Raw genomic sequence first — 23199 nt, 5'->3', positions numbered from 1 at the left:
GATGAGGCTGATTTGCTAGCAATGTTTATAATATTATAGGATGGGATTTAGGGCCGTTACTAGGCGTAGGCAGAAAAGGCACGTGCCTAGGGCATAGCACTTGGCAAAGTCCAAAAAGATGAAACCATTTCTCATATAAAAAAAACCTGTTGCTGACAATTCAAATATTTCATTTGTAGTTGCTGAAGACAGATGTAATCTTTAGATGTACATTAAGTACTTCATGTTTTCATTGTTACTGGTCCTTTAAAATTATGATTTCATACACAGAACTGCATCCTGTCTGCAGGCCTTCAATCCAATAGCCCTTAGCCATACCAGTTTATCCACTAGCCCAGTCAAACAGTAACACGTTTTGGAAAATGGATCCTGATGAATGGGTAGGACAAATAATTCCCCTATTGACCATAGCTCCTGAACTGTAAAGCATTGTTACATTGCAACCCTTTCTCTCAGCTGAGCCCTCGCTGGAAATATCTGGAAAGGTGTTGTAGCTGAACTGTAATGATAGTACTGGTCTAGTAGAAATAATAGAAGAAAAGGTCACCAGTGATGCTGACCCTTCAGTGGCATAACTTGGTTGCGCCGGGCCCCCCTGCAAAGAAATTTTTTGAGGGAGCCTGGCGCTAACAGTCCCTCCTCCCCTGCCCCCCTCCAGGCCTGCACCTCCATGCCAAACCTCCCGGCCCACGCCGCTCTTTTAAAAAAAAGGTAGGAGAAGGGTCAAGGAGGAGGGACTACAATACAGCAGACCCCGCGATCCGGGCCCCTCCGTGGGGTCTACTGTATAGGTACTTACATCACTGTTACCCATGGAGATTTAAAAAAACATAAACCCTAACAATTAATATTGCTAGAAATGCCATATTTTATATTCTGAACTCACCGTACCATCCTAAAGGTTTAGCATATCTAGTAGAAATGGTAGCAATAGTAGTAATAATCCAAGGCCATCACAGTTGTCATGGGAGATCCCCATCTTGAATTTTGATAGGAGTGTCAGTGACACTGCACATGCTCAGTGCACTCTGGGGAGCTGTTAAGAAGAAGAAGAACTTAAGGGGAGTTGCAAATTATCAAGGAGAAAATAGGGCTTACATGTAATATAATCTGATGCTACAGGGCTGATTATTAAATTCTGATCCTAATCACAGTGATTTCAGAGCTGCCATGTACTAATAATCTACATTAATTACCAATCAGTATTATATCAGTATATTGTGAGTGTGCCCCTAAGCTCAGGTAAGTGACAGCAGCACAGAGTATGGACAGGGAATCAGCAGAAAAGAAGATGGGGGGCTACTGGGGCATCTTTGGGGGCACAGATCGTCCCTGCTAAACGGCTGTGGTTGCCCTGGGCTGGTACAGAAGCCCAAACATAACATACAACATTTTTAGCCTACTTCTTTATTTAAGCTTCAGTTCTCTTTTAATGAGCAGAAAAAAGTACTCCCTGAAATAAACTACACTGTAATGGTGAGGCAATAAATCCAGCATGTCAATGTGATATGATGGAAGCCTCGCTTACACGTATGACACCTCTGTGCACTGGTCACACGCATGAACAAATATAGCCTAGGCCCCCCGCCACTTCTGGCCCTATAGTGGTAGTGTTGCCGGAGGATTACTAACCCCACGCTGTTTCCCTTTGGTGGAGCTCAGAAGTGCTCTTACTAACTATTGTCTTGCTAGCAATCCTAAAGTGTTCTGTAACAGGAGCTAATCTACCACTTTCTGAGCCTCATTCATGGGGCCCCAGTTCCTAAACTTCACTATAGAATGGTCTCTTATACTAAGGCTTAAGCTTCCACTGTGGGGTGCAGGAAGCTCTACCTCAAACCCTATAGCACTCCCACCTCTGTACTAAAATGGCATGTAGAAAGAAAGCGCGCATATACCATAGGAAACTAAGAAATACGAAACTACCCCCCCCCCCCAGTCCAATGGTAACACCTCCATTCCACAGGGTATAGAATATTACCTGGGACTTCCTAAACAGCAGAGGCAGGTTAACCTTTAGGCCCCCTACAGAAATAGAAGGCATCTTTCCTCTTTAAGCCACCTAAACCCAACAGCCCTATGTCTTAATAGGAAAAATATCACAAAAAATGAATGCACTCAGTGTTTCAGTTCCCCTACTGTAGTTTCTATCAGGGGAATATTTATGATACCAGGGGGCAGAAACCTTGTGCAAATAAATCTTTTTTGAGCAGTAAAATTATGTCAGTGTTTTTTCCTGCTTTCTTCCTACTGTAACAGGGTCTGCTATTATGTTCTTGCGCCTAACACGTGTGTGAGTAAATGAGCCCCGTGAAGTATTTGTTCCTATCACAGAATGACAAACTTTATGATTGGATGAATTGGATGAACCTACACCTGATCTTTTATATATGCCGCAAATCAGACTTGTCAAATTGGCAATAAGCATTGATGCACGAAATGTATTTGTCTTTCTGAAACTGTTACAATGCTTTATATTAACACAGTGAATATTCCCAATAGCCCTTGCTTATTGGAATCAAAAACCTATATCCTCTATACAAATTGCCACTCTTTCCATTGAATTGATTTGAGAATCTCTCAACACTGAACGTAATAATTTACGTAGTAAGATTTACGTAATAAGGAGATCAACTGTATCACAACATTCAGACCACAGCTGGCCAATCATGTACAGGTATCATATGGTATCTGGGTATGTGGGCTGACCAGTTGCATAAAGTCAGCCAGTGTAGGGCACCTTAATAAAAGAGATACTGACACAAGTTAAATCCATTTCAATGTTTCCACATTAGCAACTCCTGGAACCTATATCCTGGGGGTGGAACTACAGCAGCTCAAACTTGAAGGCGACGGTCAACCCACCATTGACTGACTTATGATTGTAAGCTCTTGTGAGCAGGACTCTATGGTCCCTTATAGCTTGACCACCTAAGACCTTCTAAGATCTCTTTAAAATTGCATAATAAAAACACTCAATAAGAAAAATTATTTCCCAGGTGGATTTTTCACCTATTTTTTGCCTGTTAAAATTGAATTTTGTCCACTTTTATGGTGAATATGAAATTGCCAACCAATTAGGATCAACAGGCAAATTAAAAGACTGTGTGCCGGATAACATTTTAGCAACACAAAGGAGGCAGTTATTATGGGCATTGACTTACCCTGACGCACCCGCTCCTATGACACCACTGAGAAGCAGTGCCTAATTCTGGTCTGCCCAACAATTATACTGAGCTGAAACTCACACAGTTTACTGACAGCCTTTGAATAAATGCAAGGAGGTATGCTGGGAATTGTAGTTCAAGAACAGCTGACGGGGCACAGGCTGGATATCCCTGGTCTAGAAAAACATGCCCTACATATATGATGTTTGTATATATATATTTATATGTATATAGTCCATTCTGAAACATGAGTAGACTTGACAGGCCCTGCCAAAAACCTTTCTGGCTCCCTCATCAGCCAACAGACCATGGCTGATACTTGGGGACTGCTGTTCTCATGCTTCCCATTGCTTTGCCTACCCTTCTCCTTTCCCCTTCTCCCTCCCTCCTTTCTCTGTTTTTTTTTTCATCTCTCTCTCCCACCCTTCCCCCAACCATTCTGTAGAATTAAGTTCAAACATGACATTAATGGTTAGTACAAGTGTCACCAAGAGGAACCATCCTGTTGGTTTTCATAGCTCCGAGAACTTATTTATTCATTACTGCTTCAGAGTGGCACAGTCATTCGGAGCGGCTGGCAGCTGTGGGAGAAGAAGACCCATATGTGTGGAGGTGTTCCCAGGTCTACCCCAAGCTCTCCGAAAGGTGACGGAACCAACTTCTTCCTTACTCCAGGGTTCTACAGGGAGCCGCAGGGCTACAGACTGAAGGTACCAGAGATACTAATAGGACACAATTACTTAGAAAACTTCTGTAGGCTTGTTATACTGACAAGTCTATGGTATATAACAATAAGGCACTTTTTATGTTATTTTTGAGCAATAACTCATCATTTTATCTGATACATTCAGATTTCACAGGGTATTTCCCTATCATTTGCAGATGTTTCTCAACATAATTCCTATGTGACTGCTGGATAAATTTGCACCCATATATCTGTTTCTATAAGAAGTACAGTATGTCATTTTATGGGTGACTGCAAACCTGGCGCTTTGTGGCCCAGAGACAATCTGGCTTCTGAGTTACTTTTGCAGTAAAACATCAATTCTGCATGCCCTGATTTTATGTTTTCCCACATTTTAAACCAGTTTTTTTGTGGGCACGTGAATTAATAATTCACAATACATTCACAATACATTTGATATTATATTTTCGGATTTTACACCATTTTTGCTGCTCCCCTGAAAAGTGAAAGTTCTGCTGTATCAGGTTACGCATTGTGGATAATATCAATATCACTTTGTTTGTTGTTTGCTTGGGTTATGGGTTGAAGCAACAGGATTTTTTTGCAACAGAATTATTTTGATTAGGTCTTTATGAAGAAAAGTGCAAGTGTGGGATCTGCTATTCAGAAACCCATTATGCAGAAAGCCCTGAATGCTATATTCCTTTTTAAAAACAATTCTCAATTTTTTGATGATTTCTTTTTATTCTCCAATAACAAGACACTATCTTGTACTTGATATACACATGCAGAAATCCATGGCTAAACAATCCCATTTAGTATTTAGTATACACTTTTATAGCCTGAAGAAATGCTGCTCTATATGATAGAAAAGCCCACTGTCTGAATCCCTAAGTCTCAAGTATTCCATATATATATTAGATTCCATTACTGTACGGGCAATTTCTCCTTTATACAAATCATTGTGTCTACAACATTGCTTATTGTGTGGCCACTGGCGTCCAAAGTTATTGGAGAATCCAGGCAACTAATTCTCAATGTTTTGTACAAAAAGGAAATCAAGTGACTTTAGGATGATATGAAAGTTAGACTGTTCAGGTAGGGACAGCTTTCCCTATGTTGCTTTCTAAATTACACTCCTGTAGTTCATGATGTTGTTACAGACATTTATTGTCACTATTCATGTGTAAAATATAGTGTGCATTAACAGGACTAGATAACTAAAGGGATTGGATAAAGATATACATATATATCACACCTTATGCAAACATCTATCCTGCATTGACAGACCTTTCCCATGATACCACCTTGCCTTACTATAGATATTATCCCACAATCTCTCCTTATTTTATACACTTATTTTATAAACTAAGCTCCTCAAACCATGACCAATGAATTTGCCTACAGCAAATAGGATTGCGGTATTATACAATGGCGCTGCACTTATCCTGCCATGTGTTCTAGGGGTTATTATACATCAAATTGGCACAGTTAAAGAAACTAAGCTCCCTAAACCATCACCAATGAATTTGCCTACAGCAAATAGGATTGAAGTATTATACAGTGGAGCTGCATTAATCCTGATATGTGTTCTGGGGTTATTATAAATGAAATTGACACCGTATTTCTGTTTATTCTGCTATGTGTTCTAGAGTATAGATCACTTTGAATTGGCCCTGGGATAGTATCAAGGAATCTATGTAAAAAATGTTCTTAATTAGCTTTATATGACATTATCCTGCCTTACTATACATACTATTTCACAGTTGCATTCCGTTTCCAGAAATAAATATAAATATGTTGGACATAATGGAGATTCTTGACTTTTCATATAACAGCTGGAAGGCCGCAGCCTGAACTTCCTAGAGATCGAGGTACCCAGGGGAACCTATGTAGCAGCCCTTCCTTGTGAGAAACGATGGTCTTGTTTGTGTCTGGTTTGCATGGATGACATGATGCCTGCAGACTGATACAATGATGTGAAAGTGTGCAGTTGCAGGCAGTTCAGAGATCATTGCCCTGCTTTTCATGCGGCTGAGCTGGGCTTGCGTCAGCTGCTTGTGGCCCCAGGCGAGTCATTTTATCCTTGCCCTAGAAAACAAGACGAGTTGCGAGGCATTTAAAGCACAATGACTCTTCAGCGTAGGAAATTACCGAACCTTTGTACGAAAGAGACAAAGCGAGTAAACAAGGATTGGTTTATCTTATATCTATTATAATGTTTATATAAACCCAGCTATGTGCCGCTTACAATCTGAGCATGAGGAGAAAAATCATGTGCAAATGGCTGAGGGGAATATTCCTGTACAGGTATGGGATCCGTTATCCGGAAACCCGTTATCCAGAAAAATCCGAATTACGCAATGGCCATCTCCCATAGACTCTATTGTAAGCAAATAATTCTAATTTTTGAAAATGATTTCTTTTTTCTCTGTAATTATAAAACAGTACCTGTACTTGACCCCAACTAAGATATAATCAATCCTTATTGGGGGCAGAACGATCCTATTGGGTTTATTCAATACTTAAATAATTTTTTAGTAGGTATAGTGATCCAAATTACGTAAAGATCCCTTATCTGAAAAACCCCAGGTCCCGAGCATTCTGGATAATAGGTCCCATACCTGTATCAGTATAATATAACTATTGGGTACAATGGGCTTTTTTCCTAGATCAGTAACCTTGGACATCTTCATTGGCTTAAGTATCTTAGATCTATCTGAAGAATCAGTACTACCTCTATAGCAACTACCTCTGTAGCTATATTGTGCAGAAGCCAATTCTTTGCTGCAGGTTAAATCCCCATGTCCCTGTACCAACACTATTTATTCATAGATATTAAAAAAGCTCAAAAGCTATTCCTCAAGGCCATGTTCAATCCCCATAACAACCTTTACTTGATTTTATGGTTTTTTTTCTTTCGGCCGTTGTCCAAAATGGTCATTTGCCTTGGCCTTGAGGAATAGCTTTTTTAATATCTATGAATAAATAGTGTTGGTATTAAAGGGGAGTTCTAGCTAGAGGTTGCTAAAGGGTAAAAGTTCTATTCTTATCTCTTGGCCCTGTTTATGCAAAACAAGATTTTATCGTATAGAGCAATATATCATGTACTGATAAACTACCTGATTATTAAATAATACAGTTGCCAAAATGAAAGAAGAATTAAAACGTCCAACAGCCTTAGGTAAAAAACAATGTCAAAGCCAAGCAAGCTGAAGCCATAGACATCTCCACTAATACAGCAGCTGCCTTTTTTTTTACCAAGTAGACAATAATATTGTTGTCTGTTAAAATTAATTCAGTTGTTCATTGACAAGCTACATTATCTGATTTGCCCCAGCCATTTAGCATGCAATAAATGATGGAAAAGTTCTGGGTGCAATATATGTCAATCCATTCATCATGCAACTCTAAGGTTTTGATTCAGTGCCGGTTCAGTAAGGGCTACATTACACTGGTACTAAGTTTTGGATAAGCCAGATTTCTAGCTTTGGTCCCAATTCCTCAGGTTCGTGTTTTGGCACACAGAAAAAAAATTATTGGGTTAAAGAGGCCTGGGGAACATGCATCTGAAATATTTTGGAGCTGTTGCAGTAGGCAGTGCAGTGATTCTTTTAAAGGAGGGATGTGCAGTGGCTCTGCCAGTATCACTGTACCCCCCATTCAGGGGCAGCCCTGGCTGGAATCATACAGTAGGGACTGAAGTATAATCTCTGCAGAGCACTGCATAAAAGTGCCAGTATTATATAAATAACAGATAACAAATAAATAACCTAGGCTGACCAATTTTTATTTTGCATATGAATATTCCAATTGTAAAAACAGTTATGACCCTGACCGGGCCCAGAGCCATCTGGTAGTCATTGGTTCAGCTGCTTTTATTGTTTTACTTTGATTATACAAACTGAACCAAATCTTTACATTTCTAGTAAAATTCAGTTGAAGTTCTGACCACCCAACCACTGGGTTTCTTCACAGGCTTTATAAAAACCATGCTCACTGCTTGTCGTGGTACAGGAAACGCTTTGCGTGTTACAGAAATAGGTCAGAGTTTCTGGGCCTTTCCGGCAGTCCAAGTTGAGGGTTTTCGTTTTAATCACAGACACCAGGTAGGCTGAAAGGAAATGGTATCTTAAGTTTATCTTTATCACAGAGACTTCTGTCCCAGTGATGTAGTTGAGAATGATATCACAGTGGTCACAGGTCTTATCTGAAAGCCACTGATGAAAGGTTTAGAGCCCCCCAGTTGATGGAATGCTGGCATAAGCAACAGGTTGGGCATCAGTTATAAAGAGAATGAAAAAGGGTCCATGAAAAATACTCCATCTGCAGTGGTAACTCCTAGCACCCTCTGCCCCTGCAGCTCTGGTACATTATACCATTCTAGGTCACTCTAAAGGGAATATGCTTTAGCAGGACAGCCCTAGTGTGAATGTTTTTTTATTTCATACTATTAATGCAAGATTTTAGGTGTCATACTATGGTTAACCCCCACCCACACTTCCATCAAGCCTAGCAAGCCATCTGCTGCCTCAGGAACATGACAGCTGCTGTGCATCAGAATCTAAAGCCGCAGGATAGGCTGGAATGGTTAGCGGCACAACTAGGATCAAAGAAAATCAGTTCACTTTTCATTAGATATTGTTCAGCAAATCCAAACAATAGGTTTCTGCACTGACCAATATAACCAACGAGCAGCTCTAAGGAAAAGCCAAATGGGCTAAAATTGCACTGTGGGACGCAACCAGATTTTAGCACAGGGAAGAGAATGGGACTGTGGGACAGACTTTAGCAAAGGGAACACTTCCAGGTGCCCCACAAATTGAAGCACAGTAAAGTATGTTGATAACTCTGCCTTAACCTCTCTTCATTATAATCCACACCTTACAATATATTGCAGAGAATTTTTATTTAATGGAAATAAATTTTCACAATAAAAGTAAATTGTGGGTAACTTTTTTTCTGATTTTTTTCTGATTTTTTTCTGAATGTTAGTAAATTTTTGTTCTAACTGGCCCCTTAAAAATGATCTGTTTACATCCTATTTGTCTATAATATGTCGGCCTAGTCACCCAATAGAGCTCAGTTTTGGATTGTACTGTGTAAAAATAAAAGTTTGTAACATTTAATACATTTAGGTGCTGATTTATTAAAAATCAAGATTGAATGTATTGAAATTATTCAATTAAAAAGTTAGTGGGGAGTTATTTATTGTTTCCTGGTTGCTACTGTTACTGTCCCCAGCAACCAAAAAGCAGATAATTCCTGAAGTAAGACTTGCATTAGTATTAATTCTCCAGAGAAAACAACCCCAACCCTGACAGTCTAACCTCATAGTTTAACCCTTCCATCCCCTTTACCAGTTTAGTTGCAGTCTCTGCACTCTCTCCAGCTCATTAATATCCTTCTTAACGACTGGAGCCCAAAACTGCACTGCATACTCAAGGTGAGGCCTTACCAGGGACCTATAAAGGGGAAAAATTATGTTCTCATCCCTTGAGTCAATGCCCTTTTTTATACAAGACAGCACTTTATTTGCTTTAGTAGCCACAGAATGACACTGCCTGGAATTAGACAACTTGTTATCTACAAAAACCCCCAGATCCTTCTCCATTAAGGAAACCCCCAACACATTACTTACATTTCTGTTATTAAGTGCATAACCTTGTGTAACCTATGCATGTAGAATGAATGCTCGGGACCTGGGGGTTTCCAAATAAGGGATCTTTCTGTAATTTGGATTTACCTACTTTAAGGGGCACATTTACTAATCCACGAACGTCCGAAAAGCGTCCAAATGTGTTTTTTTTGTAATGGTCGGTATTTTGCAACTTTTTTCGCGAAAGTCGTAATGGCTATGAAAAAGTCGTGACAATTCACAAAAAAGTCGTAACGGCGACGAAAAAATCGCAAAAAATACGAAAAAGTCGCAAAATGTTCGTTTTCCAATCCGAATTTTTCTCATTCGGATTCGGATTTGTGGATTAGTAAATCAGTCCCTAAGTCTACTAAAAATCATTTAAACATTAAATAAACCCAATAGGATTGTTTTGCCTCCAATAAGGGGTAATTATATCTTAGTTGGGATCAAGTACAGGAACTGTTTTATTATTACAGAGAAAAGGGAATCATTTAACCATTAAATAAACCCAATAGGGCTGTTCTGCCCCCAATAAGGGGTAATTATATCTTAGTTGGGATCAAGTACAGGTACTGTTTTATTATTACAGAGAAAAGGGAATCATGTAACCATTAAATAAACCCAATAGGGCTGTTCTGCCCCCAATAAGGGGTAATTATATCTTAGTTGGGATCAAGTACAGGTACTGTTTTATTATTATAGAAAAATAGAAAATAACTGTTAACAATTCGAAAGATTTAATTAAAATGGAGGCTAAGGGAGATGGCCTTTCCATAATGGATCCCATACCTGTATCCTCAGCAAAAATAGAGACAGTGTAGGGGTTACTGTGACCGGATATTTATGTAATAGGCCCATTTGTCATCATTCTGATTTTAGTGGTTTTGAAGTTTTTTGCAACCACAAACATTTTCCCCAAAAAAACTCTCAAACAACAAATTAAAGATTTTCAATTTGCCTAGTACTTCAACCACTGACTTTTACATGACCTCACAGCTTTTAGATGGTGTATTTTTACATTTGTGTTTTTAGTGGTTTTGTCGCATAATAAATGAAGAAAAAAAATCACTTTTTTGACATGAAGAATCATATTTTAGAAGAAAGAAACACAAATCGCGGAAACAAAATAGGACCATTGGTAGATCTGTCCCTTAACTTCACATGAAGCAGGGTAAAGTTTATTAATAACATTTATTTATAAAGCGCCAACATATTCCGCAGCGCTGTACAATAAGTGGGTTACATACATTGGACATACAGAGTAACATATAAAGCAACCAATAACCGAAACAGGGGAAGAGGGCCCTGCCCAAAAGAGCTTTCAATCTACAAAGTTTGCAGACCAAGTTGATACTTCAGGGTCCAGCTTCAGGGGTCCTAAATGTTATGCAATTCACATCTGCAATTCGCCTATCAGCATGATAAATGTTCAGACATCTATCTAAACAATTAACGTGGCCATACACATTCAGATTTTAGTCTTCTTCTGACGAACGTTTAGATATCGTTTAAATGCAACAATCTGAAACTAACATTCAGACTGAAATTGTAGGATAAAGCCGGATAAATTGGAGGATGTTCTGAACATGAAGATTGGCCTGTATTGGCCAATTTGGATACAAGTGTGTGTAGATGAATTAGCCAGTGATCTGTCTGTTCAGCCATTGGTTCAAAAGAGCAGACTGGCTTGTTTTCACTCGGCTTAAGGGCCTGAGGTTGTATGTTTGCCATGTCAGTACTATGTGGGGATGATCCAAGGCCTGACCATGTAAGTTTTCCCTTACTGGCTTCAGGTAACAGCCTCGGACTACATGGATATCAGCTGGGCTTTTTCAGGCCAACTTACATGTACAGGTATAGGATCCATTATCCGGAAACCTGTTATCCAGAAAGCTCCGAATTACGGAAAGCCTTTCTCCCATAGACTCTATTTTAATCAAATAATTCAGATTTTTAAAATTGATTTCCTTTTTCTCTGCATTCATTTTTCAGTAGACTTTTGGGTATGGAGATCCAAATTACAGAAAGACCCCTTATCCGGAATATACTTGGTCCCGAGCATTCTGGATAATGGGTCCTATACCTGTACTAAGAATTGTATGAAATGGTACATAACTGAACATTTTAGGATTAATCCCCAGATTCAGTATAAATGGAGTGTAGAAAAGCCAGAAAGCACTAGGCCCAGAAGCAGTTTCCCCAATCCATCCTGCAGTTGTACAGTATTGTACAGTGAGATTTTATCAACATGTTGCTGGGACTGTAGCAATAGGCATCTCTTCCTGTGAGCAGCTGTTCATTGTTCTTCAGGAGACTTTCCAGGATGTAGGAATTACCAAGGGAATGTGAGCCAAATTTGACCCTGAGTGATGGCTTCTTTGGAAGTGACCGGGTGATGTTGCTTTAGTAAGGAGGGCAGCAGTCGGCCTGGTAATGGGAACCACTGAGATGTTTATAAGGATGCTCCATTCATCTTTCACTAATGTGTTTTGTGCCAAACCTGACTTCCCAACCACTTCTGCCACGTGGAGTCAGCAGAGCGTAATTCACTGGATGTATGTCAGTCGCATGCCTTGTTGCAAACTGCTAAGGGATCCCTTTACTACCAGCTCAGTAATTTGCACAGGTTGTAAAGAGCATGGACACCCACAATGTATGTCCATTTTACCCCTTGCATTTATAAATGGGTTCTTTCTTGTAATGTGTTGCAAATGTCATGGTCTATATCATGTATTTCAGTGTGCTGGAAAAAAAAGATTATACACGTCTCCAGAATCCTCAACAACAAATTAGTGAATTGCTTTTTCTTCAGTTAGCACTTGTATTGTGTTACAGTAAGAATGGATAACTGAATGGCTTCTGATCTCTTCCCTCATAGTTTTCCTAAAGTCGCCCGAGCAAGACATTTGCTTGATGTCCCTCATCTGAGCTCAGCAGTTGTTCCATGGGGGCTGATGGCACGGACCAAAAGATCAGAATGCTGAACATACAGAACGGAGCTTGGGGTAGCCGGCAGGACTGGTATCAAGACAATATTGTGACTGGGCAGTCCAACACAACCATTGGTGAGTCTTACTTCATCAAACTTGTCCTCAAAAAGTCACACCTCAGGAGCTTCCATATGTATGGAGTTGTAGTCAGCTAAATGCCAGAGAATATGCAGTTTGAATCCCTCAGCTTTAGGCAGACTAGTTTGGGTTGATCTGTAATAGCTTACTGCTCCAGAGTATTAATGGCACATTTTGAGCAACAAAGTGTAGGGTTACAGCTCCATCAACTACCTGACCTTTGACGTGAGTGATAGTAAAATACTGTGTGCTTTACCCTTGCATATATAGAAATGTATGAATAAGTTATCGCACACCATTAGGGAACCCAAAACAAGAACTAGATCTTTCATCGCAAAGAACAAAAATTGCAAACCAAAGCAGCTAAATCAATATGCCAGACGCAGGGGCTATATGAATTAGTGCATAGGTTTGAGTGCTAAAGTGGAGGGATTGAGGACCAAATTTGGACTGGATCTCATGGGATTCTAATCCCACAACTGGATCTTGTAAGAGAAGCTACAGTTAGATTTTGGGGGATGCTTTTTCCTGCCCATCTACTGAATGGACAGGAATCAGATTGAGTTACTGGTGCACTTCCTTGTGTGTGAGTTTTGCTTTCTCTCTGTAATATTTCTCTAGAGATGTTTGTCTTTATTACAGCACTAATATTGCACCATAGTTATTATATAGTGGGGGAAGGCCCCTAGGTATAAGTACAAAGGTGAGATAAGTGTATAGACATGTCTAGATGCCAACAATTAAATGTGGTTAAGTGCCCATGATATAAACCATGGCAGATATGTCTACATTTAAGCAGTTTGCAAAGCGTCACTATACCTGGTGTAACTTGCTCCAGTGAGGAGCTACCAATTGTATGCAGAGTGAGCATGCCATATAGCTGCTTAGAGTGGTCAAGGGAGTTATATTGGTGCTTGAGATGAACCCTTATTGTATCACAGCTATGTAATGCAACCTATCACCGTCTCATCAGTGACACAGCTGCAGTAGCCATTAGTACCAATGCACCAATGTAACTAGAGAGCCTGTAGCCTTCACAGGTGCATATTTACTGCATCTACACTATATTGCCAAAAAGACCTGGACCCACAATACAGCCAAAACTATTAGAGCACCACTCCTAAATTTGCACGTGTTCTTCTGAAACATTTAATGTTGAGTTCCAACCTATCTTTGAAAGCAGTGCACAAGAGCTTGGGAGATGAACATACCACCACCATGCACGAGCTAAGTGGCGACAAGAGTGGTGTAACGGTCGCGACCATTGGCTCTTAAATAGTGGAAATGTGTTTTCGGGAGTGATGCATTGTCCATTGAAGCTGGGTTGGTGAATGGAATGAAAACGCAACCAACCTGGGGGGGCGTGGCCAGCAACTCCATGTGAGAAGTCGCACTTCGGTTGAGCTCCGCTTCCAGGGCCCACATATCCTGAAATAAATATACCCCAGCGAACCATCACAGACCCTCATCACCTACACAGGGAAGTGCTACCCCAGAGGAACCTGATGGGTCAGAATAAAGCACCAAAAAGATCCTCAGAAAACGCAACCTACCTGACTGTGTATAACATTTGTCTAGGTAAAGTTTGATGAAGAAGAAGAATAGTGGTCAGGAGTTTATTTATTATGAATTGGGCTAGGGGCCCTGGTTCCAGTGAAAGTAAACCTAAACATTTGAAAAATTCCATGCCTTCTACTTTGTGCCAAAATTTTTGGGGAAGGCCCTTTCCTGCTTTATTAAAATAATGCCCTGTGCACAAAGTGAAGTCCATACTGAATGGGTTTGCAGAAATGGGAGTTGAAGAACCCGACTGGCCTGCAGAGAGCCCTAACCTCAGCTTAACATTATACCTGTGAGGTAAATTGGAATGCCAAGGCCTGATCCCCAATATCAATGTTCAACCTTACTAATACTAATGTTAGGACTAGGGGTTCCAACAGCTAGTGTAAAACCTTCGAGGAAGAGTAGAGACTATAATGGAGAGACCTATATAAATATGAAGTGTGCTACTTTACCAGTTTGTAGATTTTACTGACAATTAGCAAATGGTGCAAAAAAAATTGTGCAAATATGTTATTGGATTTAGGTCTGGAATGGCAGGTGCCCTTGGCCCTCAGAATCAGAGGGACCTTTTTCTGGAGGAGGGACAGAAATACATCTGAATGTTTAGAAATCATATTTTATTTCACAACAGTAGCAAATACATCCAAGATGTCTAACCTGCGACCCTCTAGCTTTTGCTGAAGTGCATCTCTTAGCATTAATGTACATTCTTATGCAATCCTTTTGTACAATATCTAACTGGGCCCTTGGCCAATTTAGCACTATAAACTATATCAGTGATTCCCCACTAGCTGCTTGTGAGGAACATGTTGCTCACCCCCCCAGTGTCCTCAAAGTAGGTGCCAATTTTTAAATTTCTGTCTTGGAGTTTTGGAAGCTCAAAGACACCGTTTTGCTCCAAAAAGATCCTCCTGCAGGCTAGCAATCCACATTGGGTACCAAATAGCCAATCACAGCCCTTATTTGACACCCCAAAAACACCCCAACCTCTGATTGTGGCTCATAGGTGAAAAAGGTTGGGGATCCCTGGACTAAATAATCCTCTATTTACACCCCTAACGAGATGTGATGATTCTCAGGAGTGTTTCTGCTGTCAAGTTAGAATCTCACCTAAGGAGTGTTTTTTCCACAGGCAGCAAAAAAAAGTCCAATGGGAAAGTTACCTGCATGACCATAAAGCACATGTAGCCGAACTTCCTATTTTTGAACAACTGTCTACCCCACAAATTTCTACAAACTTTTTCAGGATCCAGTAAATCTGTCTAATAAAGGATATATATACTGTATATATACTTATTTGGTTTTGTGCACTCACTACGTGCAGACACAAAGTCTCCATGTTGTGTGGTGCTCAGTCAGGGCGGAAGCTTTTTATCTTTTAATCTGCACTAAGTACAGAGGTTTAATGAATCCCTGGCCATACTGCAAGCCTGTGTATTGTTACTGTGCTTTTATATCTTTGTGGTGCTATTCTGCGGTTCTGGCAGGAAGCAGTCATGCTCATCGCTTCACTTGCACAGCTGCAAATCTTCTGGTTGCTCTAGTCTTCTTCTATCTAAGAACATGTATTCTGATTTTTTTTAATTTTGCCCAATTTTTGGTGTTTTTGTGTGGTTTTTAATGTAACTTTGACTATAGTTTCCGCTCCCAAAAAATAGTCTCACTTGCAAAAACTGGATTTTGATAAACACACCACCTATTACACTTGTATGTAACATGCCTGTTGTATGAGTGGTGTAACTAGAGGGCCAAATGTGAATAAGCAGGGTTATCATAGACAGTAATCTTGCTTAAAGTAATAAAAGGGACCTAATGCTACAGTTAAGAATTATTTTGCCCAATACGATGTTGACCAGGGGACCCCAACTTTTACTTACCTGTGAGCAACATTTAAATAAAAAAGTTGGGAAGCAACACAAGCATGTAAAAGTTCATAGGGGATGACCAATAAGGGCTGCGATTGGATATTTGCTAGGACACTGTGGACAGGCAGACTATAGGAGGCTCTGTTTGGCAGTACAGATGGTCTTCACATCTCCAAAACTTGCCTCCAAGCCAGACATTTAAAAATTGGCACCTGCTTTGAGGCCACTGGGAGCAATATCCAAGGGGTTGGAGAGCAACATGTTGCTCCTGAGCCACTGGTTGGGGATCAGACAAGGACATGTAGTATAGAGAGCCTATATGTATAGTACAATCAGGATTTTGTTGAAAGGGTTGAGGAGACCGCCTCATATGTATGCAAATAGACCAAAGGGATTCTAGGATCCTGGCCTTTGCTTCAAAAACCCAGTGGGTGAGCTTTAGCCTATAGGATAAACCCATGGAAATGGGATTTTTTAGGAGCCTTAAGGAATTTGTTCCCAGAATCCCTTTGGTCTAAGGTAACCTACAATTGGGTAGTAAGTGGAAGCAGATTTTTGAATCTGCTTGGCTTTCTTCATGCCACACAAACCCAATGGGTAAACAACTTTTTTAGAACTTAGCATGTATGTGTGGGTCCAGCCAGGTACTGCGTGATATGCATGCCCACACAATATTGCGTTTTTGCTAGCAACATAGATTGTATGTTACTGTTAGTTGAAGGCCAAGCTTATTATTTTGGAACACAACATGTCTCTAAGTCACATGTTTATCAAGGCCCATGTGGTCAGAGTCAGAGCTGGCTGATTGACAGGTTTTGGCACAGAGAGTGATAGAAGCTGATACTTTTTTTTCTGTTGGTGAGCAGCTTGTGCCCAAAAGGAGCCTATGTCTGAAATGACACTTTGCTTTGAGGTATTGCATACCCTGCAGTCTGTGAAGGCTCTTGAAAGCAATATATCCAATGGCAAAAAAAAAAGTCCACTCGCTCAGCAGTGACCATTAGGGGCGTATGGCTCATGTAAAAACAACCAGTTTCTCCAGAGCGGGTGTGTGTGCTTCTGCTACACCCAAGGGGAATGTAGATGCTATAGTAGCCATCCTATAAACTCCATTATACACTCATATTAAATGATGAATAATTAGGCAGCTTCTACAATGTACCTGTACTGTCAAAGTACAGTGTATATGAGTGTATTATGAGCAGGCATTCAGCACCAGCATTATAAGGTAGAAGACTAGAGGGCAAAGTGATGACAAATGCACTTTCTTCATTTGGGTGTTGTGTTCTCATACCCCAGTTACGGAAATAGCCAACTTCTCTTTTTAAATTGGAGAGAAGAACAATAGCCTCATGGATATAAAAAACTTTTAAACTCACCAGTAAAAACGCTGGGTTTGGGTCCCAAACCTACAGCCAGAAGGCCGGTACAAGTATGGGATCCCTTATCCGGAAACCCATTATCCAGAAAGCTCCAAATTACGGAATGCCTGTCTCCCATAGACTCCATTTTAATGAAATAATTCAGATTTTTAAAACGGATTTCCTTTCTCTCTGTAATAATAAAACAAAGCATTGTATTTGATGCCATCTGAGATATAATTAACCCTTATTGGAGGCAAAACAATCCTATTGGGTTTAATTATTGTTTTTTTAGTACACTTTCCAAATTATGGAAAGACCCCTTATCCGGAATACCCTTGGTCCCGAGCATTCTGGATAACGGGTCCCATACCTGTATTAGCAAAAATTGAGCAGGCACACAAATTTCCAATGTTGATGGTTCCATTAAAATAAAAGTTTAGGTCTATTAAGGCCAACATGTCCATGAAAGCCCTATGTGTTTCCTGCAGCAAGGCACCCAATCATACGCACTTGATTCTCTTTTTAAGTCATATCCTACAAACTACTGCACTGTGTCCCTCTATTTTAAGCATTGGTAACTTTTTTGGGAATTAAAAGTTGTTTAACATTTTTTTATTATTCTCTATGGGTTTATCCATATGTATAAAGGAAAATCTGTCAATCACATGGGGTATTAAGAAGGAAGACATTTGCTTGTAAATGATACTCTCCTTATAAATCCATTGGATGTCCTTCTAGGATACCAAGCTTGTGGTCCTCAAATACAGTAGTTACTAAAGTAAAGTTCTTAGGATTTTCAGCCAAGATCTGGTGGAAATGAATGTAACCACTGGGAATAATGTATTTTTAAAACAATAATTGCTTCCAATGGTGGAAAAACCAAAGTCAGACACAGACAAGACCTCACCGCATGGAACTTGCTGAATGTTTGGAATCAGTTATTCACTTTATTTTACTAGAAAGGAACTTAAATAGTTATTAATGGGGATCACCGCGACACACTCGAAACAGCAGCACTGCCTTACAGAAATAGGCCATTCATGCTTTCTGATAAAAGTTCTGACCATCAGAAAAAGGACTGCAGCTTATAACAACTTGAAAGCCAACAGTATAACTTTTGTGGCCAAATGTCTGAGACTCCTGTGGATCCCCACTCCTGGCCCTACCTAAGCTGATCAGAAAACCCTGCACTACACTGATGAGCCCCAAGAAGGGCAAAACTGGTCTGTAGTTGGGAATCTGATCAGCTTTTATCTTGGCTTCTGCTTTAAATACCCAATGGGTGAGCTTTAGCCTATATCAGTGCTGTCCAACTTCTGTTGTACCGAGGGCCGGAATTTTTCCGACCTACGTGATGGAGGGCCGATAATGGAAGCCAGTTTTGACCACTCCCCTTTTTGAAACCACACCCACTTGAAACCACACCCATGTTATCACATGACCATACCCATATTAATGGTTGTAGTACAGCAAAAACCTGCCATACTCTGCCTGCCCTACCCTGCCTGTGTGTGCCATACTCTGCCTTCCCTACCCTGCCTGTGTGTGCCATACTCTGCCTTCCCTACCCTGCCTGTGTGCCATACTCTGCCTTCCCTACCCTGCCTGTGTGCCATACTTGGCTGGTTTGTGCCATACTTGGCCTGTGTGTGCCATACTCTGCCTGCCCTACCCTGCCTGTGTGTGCCATACTCTGCCTTCCCTACCCTGCCTGGGTGTGCCATACTTTCACTGTGTTTGCCATTCTTGGCTGGTTTGTGCCATACTTGGCCTGTGTGTGCCATACTCTGCCTGTGTGTGCCATACTCTGCCTTCCCTACCCTGCCTGTGTGTGCCATACTCTGCTTGCCCTATGATGCCTGTGTGTATGGCACACACAGGCAGCCTACAGTGACACAATGCTGGCACTGCTCCTACTGTCTGCACAATAACTATATATTAAAAAACTTTTTAATTGAAGTACCACCTCAGTATATATTCTTTTTGTAGTGTGCAGGGATTATTTGTGGGTTTCTACTGCTCCTGAGGTGTGAACAGGGGAACAATGTGGGTGATTACAGCCTGAGCCTGAGGTGTGAACACTGCAGGGGGTGAACAATGCAGAGATTAAAAGGTGTGAACAACACAGGGGATTACATATTTAAACAATACAGCCTGATTACAGCCTGAATCTGAGGTGAGAACCATGCAGGGGGGGGCAGTTAATCACAGTACTGATACCATTTAAAGCTTACACAAGAGTAAGCCATCAAAGCAGCCAGACAGGTGGGGGGCCACACAGAGGGGGGTCGCGGGCCGCATGCGGCCCGCGGGCCGCCAGTTGGACAGCACTGGCCTATATGATAAACCCATGGAAATGGGATTTTCTTGGAGCTCTTTCAGATTAGTTCCCAGAATTCTTAGTGTTTAATAGCAAAGCTTCAAATGCACTTACTGTATTTCAATACATTTTAAAATATACAATGCTGTTTGAAAATGGCTCTAAATCTGAACTTGCAAATCTTTGTTGTGTCCCACAGACAGTTGCCAGCAGCTAGACAGCAGTCTTGACTCTGAGCATCAGCCTGGGGCTGCTAACGATGACCTCGATGAGTCTCAGATTCGTCTGCAGCTGAAACGGAAACTTCAGCGAAACAGAACATCCTTCACCCAAGAGCAGATTGAGGCTTTAGAGAAAGGTGAGCACTCCTATGCTGGCTCTCCAGGTTCACGAGAGGTGGGGGCTGCTGTACTTGTCCTTTTATTCTCTGTTGAATAGAACAAGATTAGAGTCAAACAGACTCTTGAGAATTACATTTCAGTGGTGCAACTGAATATTAATATAGAAAAATATCACAAAAATGCATTGGTATCTGAAACTGAGTTGAGATCCAAACCACAGCTTGGAGCTCAAGGAAACAATAATACTGTGCTTTATACTACAGACTTTCAGTTACAGCTTCCCCTACTGTATATCCCGGGAACACTAGCAATCATTATTGTATAACTTATTGCACTCATTTCCCTTTGATGTCACAACACAGCTAAACCTGTAATTCTTCCCCTGCACTATATTTTTCAACTCTGTGTCCCTCTAAAACTATCCAAGAGTATTACTATTCCCTTATCATTAACAGCAGCATCTTTCCGTCCTGCAGGCCCGGATTTGTGCCGAGGCCACAAAGGCCCAAGCCTAGGGCAGCAAAAATTTAGGGGTGACATGCCTCTCTGCCGCACCTAAATTTGCTCACATACGGAGCACTGGGAACAGGACGCGCAGAAATCACTACATCACTACTGTGTGGGTTTCCTCCTACACTCCAAAAACATATAGGCAGGTTAATCTGACTAAATTCAGTGTGTGTGATTGTGACAGTGGACTTAGATTGTAAGATCCTCAGTGGAAGAGTTTGTTGGGAATGATGTATAATCTTTGCAAAGTACCGTGGAAACGTGTCTGCCTCTGTTGCAGTAAGTGGGTCCCTTCTGTATTAAGTCTGCACTAACAGCATAGCTTTTTTTCCTGGAGTAAGTCTGCTCCTCCAACATTATCCAGCAGAATGTCTGCCCCTGTAGCAGAATGTGCACTGTGTCCAACAGCATGTCTTTCCCTCCTGTACTATGTTGGAGCCTCAGCACCATGTCCCCCCTTATGTACTGTGTATGCCCCTCAAGCACTAGCTAACAGCATGGCTTCTTCTCCTGGAGTATGTCTGCTCCTCAAGTATTATCTAGCAGAATGTCTGCCCTCCATGGCAGTATGTGCACTGTGTCCATCAGCATGTCTTCCCCTCCTGTACTATGTTGGAGCCTCAAGCACTATCCAGTAGCATGAGTGCCAGCAGCAACATTCCCACATCCCCTCCAGCATCATATATGCTCCACCAAAAATAACCTTTCTGCAATATGCAAGACTCCTAGTCATATTTATATCCATATAGTAGTAGGTATTTCTCCTTAGGTATTTCTTTGAGAATCTACTTGTTTCTTCTCTGGCTTTCAATTCATACTAATAACCCTCACACTTAATGTTTAGCGGGTATGTTCTTATCTATAGGGCCTCATTAGTCAAGTGGTGCAATCATTAATCAAGTGGTGCAAGGTGCTAGAATGGCTACAATTGGGGGCTTGTAAAAATGTCATACGTAACAGATTTGCCCACCCCCACGCTATAAGTGCTTAGTGGCCTCTAATGCATTGCGAATGCAATGGTGTAGGTGTATAAATAATGACAGGTTAGGGTCGGTGTGGCCAGCTTATTGTTTTTTGAAAACCAATTCACTAGACTCAGACCCGGTATTGTCAAAAGCACATGCAGTTCAGTATATATACAGTGCTGAATATCTCTTAGCTGCCATCACTCTACACAAGGGCTCAATAAAGGAAGGAACCAGTAGTGCAGTGAGCAGTGGAGACCACAATGCACCCAAGGGAAGCAGACTTCTTCTGTGAAACCTATGCTCCATCTGCTGAGCAGCAGCCTGTTGGAGTCTGTGCTCTTACTCAGCAAGCACAGGGTGCTCATACAGCAGAGCGCTAATATGGATGAAGGGCTGGTACTTGCACAAAAATAAAGATTCTTTCTAAAGCATTTTAATTGATTTCATTTATTTATATATACATTACATGGGCTAACATACAAGTAATGTTGTACCACTATTTAAATACATGAACATTTATGAAGCTTATGGCATGTTATTGCTGCAGTGTCTGGAAGGGCAGAATGGATTGACACTATATTCATTGTATTTCATTATATTGCATTATTGTTTTGGTATACATATCTAATTAGTAACAGGATCAAAGTTTGTGCTTGTTTTGTAGGTTGTTGGTTGAGAGCTAGTAATGTGCAGGTCAGTAAAAACTCAACCCGCACAACCTTAACCCACACCCAGGGGCGATTCTGGGCATATCGCCGCCTGAGGCGGCTCCTGGATGCCACCCCCCCCCCCCGCTCCCCAGCGCTTACCTTCTGAGCGCAGGAGCGGGTCCGGGGGCGGTGAGATCGCTAGTGCAGAGAGCGCAATTGCGCTCTCTGCACTAGAAGAGCCGAATTTCCGGTTTAAAAACCGGAAATTCGGCTCTAAAAGTTACCAGGAGAGGCTTTTTGCCGCCCCTGGTAACTGGGGCGCTTCTGCTGCCTGAGGCGAGTTTCTCAACTCGCCTAATGGCAGAAGCGCCCCTGCCCACACCAGATCCTAAACCACAAAATGTTGCCATTGTAGGACCAACACCCAATCTGTACCCATGTCTTTCCACTTTGTATGCTACTTCTGTGTGTGCCATAGGTTCCAAGACAGGGAAACTTCGGGAGCAGAGGAAGAGTATATTTCCCCAGTCTGACCCACACCCAACCCAAACCCACAATGGTTACCCAAATTTCAACCCTAACCCACCTGACCTAAGGGTTTCCTGTGGGTCCAGCGGGTAGCGGATCAATCTGCACATAACTACAAGAACCTAAAAATAGTTCACAATGCTATAGAGAGTTCTCTTTATTCTAACTTTACTAGATTAGAAACTGCCGATTGTCTATAGGGGCACACCCATACAGATCATAATGCAATATGAACAGCCTTGGTGTGGGATTTATAACTCTAGGCCATGCTATAATGTAGGGCTGAACTGCATGGGCCCCATCATAAGATTTTTATGTGTCTCATTCTGGCTAAGGGTATTTTGGAATGTCATACTCATTTTATCTGAATACAGCCACTGGATGTGGATTAGTTGAAGAGCACTGCAAACTCCCCCTGGTTTAAAATATGGGGAGAATGCCACCTGTATGCAGCCACTGCTGGAGAATCAGGCAGCATGTTAAACATAGAATATATGGGTGTGGTTCTTATTTTTAAAGAAAATATGGT

At 41.2% G+C, this 23199-nt stretch overlaps 1 protein-coding gene across 2 annotated transcripts in view; it reads left to right on the top strand.

Annotated features, from left to right (window-relative positions):
* Positions 1 to 3646: 3646 nt before the first annotated feature.
* The window catches only part of LOC100485335 (paired box protein Pax-6), a 29702-nt gene continuing 10149 nt past the window's right edge, over positions 3647 to 23199 (top strand). The window contains exons 1-3 of one of the 2 annotated variants that reach the window (XM_004912020.4): positions 3647 to 3812; positions 12372 to 12558; positions 19873 to 20031. In XM_004912020.4, the coding sequence (XP_004912077.1) occupies positions 12438 to 12558; positions 19873 to 20031 (280 nt within the window). In that variant the 5' untranslated portion in view covers positions 3647 to 3812; positions 12372 to 12437. Of the gene's footprint in view, positions 3878 to 12371; positions 12559 to 19872; positions 20032 to 23199 lie in introns of both variants that reach the window. The other variant, XM_002938531.5, reaches the window with a different exon arrangement.

Source organism: Xenopus tropicalis, chromosome 7 (assembly GCF_000004195.4).
Source record: "Xenopus tropicalis strain Nigerian chromosome 7, UCB_Xtro_10.0, whole genome shotgun sequence".
NCBI classification, from domain to species: Eukaryota; Metazoa; Chordata; class Amphibia; order Anura; family Pipidae; genus Xenopus; species Xenopus tropicalis.
The sequence above is the reverse complement of the archived record's forward strand: the minus strand, read 5'-3'. Positions and strand labels throughout refer to the sequence as shown.